Here is a 6,423-nt window from a genome sequence, read left to right on the forward strand (position 1 = left end):
ATATTATACTTTTATATAAACGTTGAATTATATGAAAAACACTTTTCTCTATTCCGTTTTTATTCCAAACATTCGTAATGGAATTGAATCAAATATCATTCACGGGATTCCTACACAATATAATCAGTAAAATAAGTAAAATTTCACTTACATGTTCTATGCATCATTGTATAGAGTATTTTTTTCAAATTGACTGCTATCTTCCTTTCTTTGGAAGATTTGCACTTTTTTGTATCAAGATGAAGAAGTAGAAAAGTAAAACGTTCCTTTCCGAAAAATTATTCTCTCCTAAAAATATTTTCTTTCAATTTGAACAAGGTTCCTATGGCTGGGATTTGATCAAATAAGTGAGTGAATGTTATTTAAAAGTCGTAATTTTATGACAGAATGTGTTTTTATAATGTTATTCGTATTTGCTACGGAAGAGACTATAAGGTAAATGCCTTACGGCGGAACATCGGATGTCCAGCAGTGAGGATGACAGTGTTTCATGTAAGTGAAATTTTAGTTCTTCCATTGATTATATTGTGTAGATATTCTGTGAATGATATCTGATTCGATTTCATTACGAATGTTTGGAATACAAACGGAATAGAGAAAAGTGTTTTGCGTAGGTATACCTCAGCGTTCATATGAAAGTATTTGTTTCGAAAGTTTTTTTTTCGTGTAATTCAGTGTTTAGGTATGAAAATATCTGTTTCGAGGGGGCTTTTCATTCAAATTTGTGTCTGAAAGTTAGTTCTTTGCATGATGTGTACATCTTTGTATAGAGTTAATTTTTGAAATTGATTGCTTCCTTCCTTCCTTTGGGAGATTGCCACATCTTTTTTATATCGAGATGTAGAAGTATAAAACCAAAACCTTTCTTTCCTAAAATATTTTTTTTTGTATTATGAATATTTCCTTCCAGCGTGTGAATAGTCCCAAAAAATATAAGCTTCAACTGCACCTGTGCATATTACAATGTCAACAACTTCTCATTAGGGAAGAGATTAAAATCATCAATCACAGGAAAACACGAATTAAATAGATGCTCTGAATCTAATACATCAAATGACCTCAATACATAGTTTTCAAATCAATAGTTTCACAAAAGTTTCGTTGAACTGTCCAAAAAAATCCAAATATTTAATGAAGGTTTCAAACATAACATAAAAACAGCAAAAAAGCTACAAATTTCAGGTATTGGAAAAAAAACTGCACTCAAATTCACAAACATAGAGCAGTACATATGATCAAAAATATTATTTTCATTTCACAAAATTACAATTAAGAACAGAAAACACCAAAGTCGATAAAAAAGAAAAAGACAATAATAAAAACATCACATTTACAAAAGCAGACGAACACAGCCATCGTCATTCTCAATTACATAAACAAACTTCCGACTTCATACAAACTCAGACCAGTAGTATATCTACAATATTCACCTTCCACCTGACTCCAAACTGGTTTTGTTAATTTATTCCCAGCCCATTGTGTCAAATATGAAAAATAATCATGAAATAATTCAAATTCATTTAAGTAAATACATGAATTGAAAGATGTTCCAACTTCAACTTCAATATTCTGAAACAAAAACACTCAGTATTCAGAATTCCATCTTTCAGCATTCCAAGTTCATAGACATCAAAATTGACCCGATCACAGGATATAGAATATAAAACAATATCCAAATACGCACAGATTGCTTGCTGATCATTTTATTGGATCAGAGTTGCAATGTCAACATATAAATCTTCATAAATATTGAGGGAGGTCGAGATCGTGAACACACAGTATTCAGATCTTCATTTCAGTAGCTATTGATCATCAGCAATGCAGCACATTTCCTTCTCTTCAATCCTACTGGGTGGCAGTATAATGTAGGTTTTTGGTGTTTTAATGTATTTTTTTTATTAACATTTGAGTGTAAGTTCATTCCCAAAATATTTTTTCCGTTTCTTCACAATAAATATTTAATTAAGTTTTTAAATGAATTCTTTCATTATTTGGATGAATGATGAATGGGGGAAACAGTGAATAAAATCATCTCGTTAATAGCCAAGCGAGTACTGAGTTGCGACAATATACAAACAACTGTCAATAACCACTCTAATCACCCTCATCAACATAAATCAACAGCTTGCCATAGCATGATCCACAGACTCATCAGTATCCCGATGTCCACAAAGAATTTCGATATGGAATTAAATTTGATAAAACACATTGTTGTAAACAATAACTTCAACCCGAACATGATTTTTACATCTACTATATAAAAAAAAATGGAGGTTTGTTGGTTGGTTGGTTGGTAGGTGATAAACTTCTACATCGCTCAACCGATCGTGATGAAACTTGACATGTATAAGTAATTTTTCATAGAGAAGGTTTTTAGGCTATCAATTTTTCTGTAACTCGCCACTAGATGGCGCGGCAGAACAAATTTTTGAAAGCACTGTTCTATAACGCTGTGCACGCCTAAGTTCGTTGATTCTGATTCTGTCAAAACATTGGAACAGCAGCGATACAGCAACATAGTACTAGCCCTTGATAAAACACTTTTCAAACATGCCACAACCAAGTATATCCCCTCTTCAGTATACCTACTGAAGACTCACATAAACAGAGAATCAATCATGTATCTAATGAAGTTTTTTAATTACCTACTGTTATTTGAGATATTGTAGAATAGTTTGATGTACCAGTGCAACTGATGAAACTACTTTGCATCTTGAAACAGGCCCCTGTATTCATAAATAATAATGAAGTTCAATCACGCATTCCTTCCTGATATATCTGCAAATTTCACCAAAAACTGATCAAAATGCTGCTGTAGGTAATTCGTCTTTCAAGATCATCAATATTGGCAATTGAACATCAATTATGTTCAAGGATAGATGACTGAGGGAGTTGAATGATCTGGTGGTCTCGGGATCCATCAAATTATTCTTTTCCAGGCAATTCATGTATCCAGTAATCATTTGAGTACTATCTGATGGAAAAATAATGTGGTGAAATTCTTTTCTGCTGAGAATGTAATAAATTCTTCTGCTGAATTGAATTACCTTACGAATTAATTCGACTTTCTAGTTCGGCAGTTATTAGAGGATCGATGTTCTTTACAACTTGTTTAGTTGCAAATCGTGCAAAATAAAAGCTCGTACATTATTTCTGGTTATGTAAGGCTTTCGTCAGTCAAAAAATGACATTGTTTATTCACATTGTCAGTGAGAAAAAAATGAGTATTTATCGCTTCTATAGAATATTTGTTATATATTCGGTAAAACAATGGTTTCACGAAACTTTATTCTATTTCTCTTTCGGTGATCTACTGTTCGTATAAAGCTGGTATGCTCTGGCATATTTTTTCCTAAAAATCAATTTCACTTTTTCCATTAAGTACTCATTAAATGGGTTATCTCTTTTCTTTTTTTTCATCGAACTTTGCTACCAAATAACCTAAGGATTTGATCATGATTCGATTTTGTTTCATTAAAAAAGCCACCCTATATAATTCTTGAAGAGAGTAAATAGTGTTTGCAGTTTATTATGGACTGTTTGTTTGCATAAGATGACCGATAAGATTTGATTGTTATGAAGGAACTAGCTTCTCTCGAACTCACGATAGTAAGTAGTCTCATCCGGTCTTTAAATTTGTAACTGTGTTTTCAATTTGTTCACAATTTTCCAGTAAATCCTGACAAAGAAAATAAACATTTCCGAAAGCTTGACGCAATTCCAAAGAGTTTCATTCTTACTCCGTGGCATCCTCAAAATTGACTGTAACCTGACAAACAGAAACCACTTATTGGTTTCGAAGTTCTTTCTATATACATCATTCCCAATTTGATTTCAATTTGAGGGCTGTTTCAGTCTGTTGAGCATTATCAGTACCCATCAGTACCGGGCAAGCGTCCCCGATTGAAGATAAGATGTAAAAAACCAAGAAGAGTTCCTGATGAAAATAACGGCGTGAACACAAGCGTGACATAAGTGGGGCCACCTCTTGGTTCCACTTAAATTTATGCAGTTGTTTTTATCAAGTACTAGTCTAGTTCTAAACTCTAGATATCACCAGAAGATTGCAAATGAGACTTTGCCGAAACGTTGTGAAAATAACCCTTGTGAGGATCAAAACTACATGAACTGTGAAAAAATTAGTATAGTCGATTCGATAATACAATTGTTCGCTTTCGAATAATTAAGTATTATCGATTTCAAAATATAATTTCGAACTATGTTGCACTGTATCTTTTTCAAAAAAAAAATAAATGTCAGAATCAAGCGAGATATAATCTGAAACCATCTAATTAATTATCCAATTTCGGAAAATTGTATTTTGCAAATCTAATATGCTAATTCTCTTCCAATTAATATTATTCATTTGATTTAGGTAAATAACATTTTCACTTAATTCTTATATATCCATAGTCCAAATGAATATTCGTTCAATTCAATTACCACCAATAATTAATTCAGTAATAATCTATTTTAGAATAAAAAAAATATTTCAGGTTCCGCAATATATTGAATATGTCATCAAATTAGAATGAATAGTAATAAACAAATGAAACAATTGAATAAAAAAAATATTTCTTTTGAAATCAATAGAACAGTATTTTTCCAAGAAATTTGAACATCTCAAATGAATTTAAACGATGAAATCCTGGTCTATTCAAACCTTCCTTCGTGAAACATTCAGTATTTGGAACAAACCGAACCAAATAACGTTTTTCTTCAACGAATCGATTATATGAAAAATAACCGAACGAGTTCTATATACCAGCGAAATTTATAACACATCGTGCGTTGTAAATCTAGGTCAACAACAATTCTAAAAATTCGAATGTAAAGAGGATTCATCCATCAAAAATCTTTCACATACAAATGGTCTCGATGATATGTCATTGTAAAATATGTAATATTTCAATGTCCTCTCGGGCATTTCCAGCAATATTTCACTGGTCTACTATAACGAGCCACCCCACATATGTTTATTTGCATACACGTACTTCCTTTCTCTGCAGCGAAAAATATACTCACTCAGCTTTTCGTGAGGTAAGCGGTTTTGCTGATACCATACATCAACATCAGCCTGATATTGATGGGCAAGAAAGCGACTGTCAAAATCTCACACACGAATAATGCACGAATTTGTTGTTTATTTACTTAAGAATTTATTTCACAGATCGTTTCACTTCACAGAACACCATACGGTATTATTTAGAAGAGATTTCATATTGTTTGCCATTATGGAATATTTCGGTGAGAAACTCCAATTCATTGTCAAAAAAAGAACATGGATCTATTTTTAATTGAGAAAAGTGCATTGAAATTTATAATGGTAATCACTCTGTTTGGAGCAAAGTTCACTTCATATGAAATGACATTTAACTTTTTATATTTAATCCTCCATGCAGTCCAAATATGGGAGGTGCCTGGGAACGTCTCATCCAGATTGTTAAAAAAATCTTGAAGGAAATGTTACAAACCAAATATCCTCAAGAAAATGTTCTACGAACTGAAATACAGAATATAGTGAACTCACGACCTCTGACACACATTTCTCTGGACACTAGCGACACACCAAATCATTTTCTAATTGGACCTTCTTATTCTGCAATGTCTTGCGTTGACTTGGGAAAAGAAAATTTCAAACTACTCCCAAAATGGAAAGCAGCACAAAAACTAGCAGATATATTTTGGAAGAGGTGGACATATGAATACCTTACATATCTAACAAAACGAAGCAAATGGCAACAAGAAACACCAAGTATTCGTAAGAACGATGGTGTTCTTATAGTTGATCCCAATGGTCTAAGAAATAATTTGCTCAAAGGTAGAGTTTCAAATTTGTATCCTGCAAAAGATAACCGAATCAGAATAGTCGACGTTCAGTTAGCCAACGGAGTCATTTTAAGAAGACCTGTTTCAAGACTTTGTGTATTGGATGTGAAAAGAACATGAAGAGTAATTGTTATTTTCTTCCCTAGAACAATTACTGGGGGAAGAATGTTACTGTTTGAATTCCTGCACTAATTTATATTGACGTTGTTTATTTGTATTAGTTGCTAAAATAAAAGAATAAATAGTAGTATATTATGCAACGATCATGTAATGATGGTTATTAAGACACGAGCATTAACCGGGATACGAAACGAGCCGAAGGCGAGTTTTGTATGGTATATGCGAGTGTATTAATAACCATTACATGAGAGTTGCATACGCTATTTCCTAGCTTGAGAAAAAACAGAAATCCCCTCAATATCGTAAAACAATCGGACATTATGATGAAGCAGATAGTCCCTGCATCTGAAGTACTTTCCTGTTTCACCGAAGTACCAACCTGGGTCGTTCTGTTTTGATATTTGTCTATTTCTGTCAAATGAGACCTTGTGACTCTATAACCAGAAAACCCTCGAGTTGGTCATCTGAATTTTT

At 32.7% G+C, this 6,423-nt stretch overlaps 1 protein-coding gene across 1 annotated transcript; it reads left to right on the plus strand.

Annotated features, from left to right (window-relative positions):
* Positions 1-5,409: 5,409 nt before the first annotated feature.
* Positions 5,410-5,949, plus strand: LOC141482946 (uncharacterized). Its single transcript, XM_074176988.1, has one exon. The coding sequence runs from the start codon at positions 5,410-5,412 to the stop codon at positions 5,947-5,949; it is 540 nt and encodes a 179-aa protein (XP_074033089.1).
* Positions 5,950-6,423: the final 474 nt, after the last annotated feature.

The sequence above is a fragment of the Leptinotarsa decemlineata genome, unplaced genomic scaffold (assembly GCF_025532065.1).
Source record: "Leptinotarsa decemlineata unplaced genomic scaffold, Ldec_3_MD MMD2_tig00002159_RagTag_RagTag, whole genome shotgun sequence".
Lineage (NCBI taxonomy): Eukaryota > Metazoa > Arthropoda > Insecta > Coleoptera > Chrysomelidae > Leptinotarsa > Leptinotarsa decemlineata.

Bases quoted from the DNA above. Each gene is read 5' to 3' on its own strand.
- LOC141482946 (XM_074176988.1), top strand. From the start codon at position 5,410: ATGGGAGGTGCCTGGGAACGTCTCATCCAGATTGTTAAAAAAATCTTG.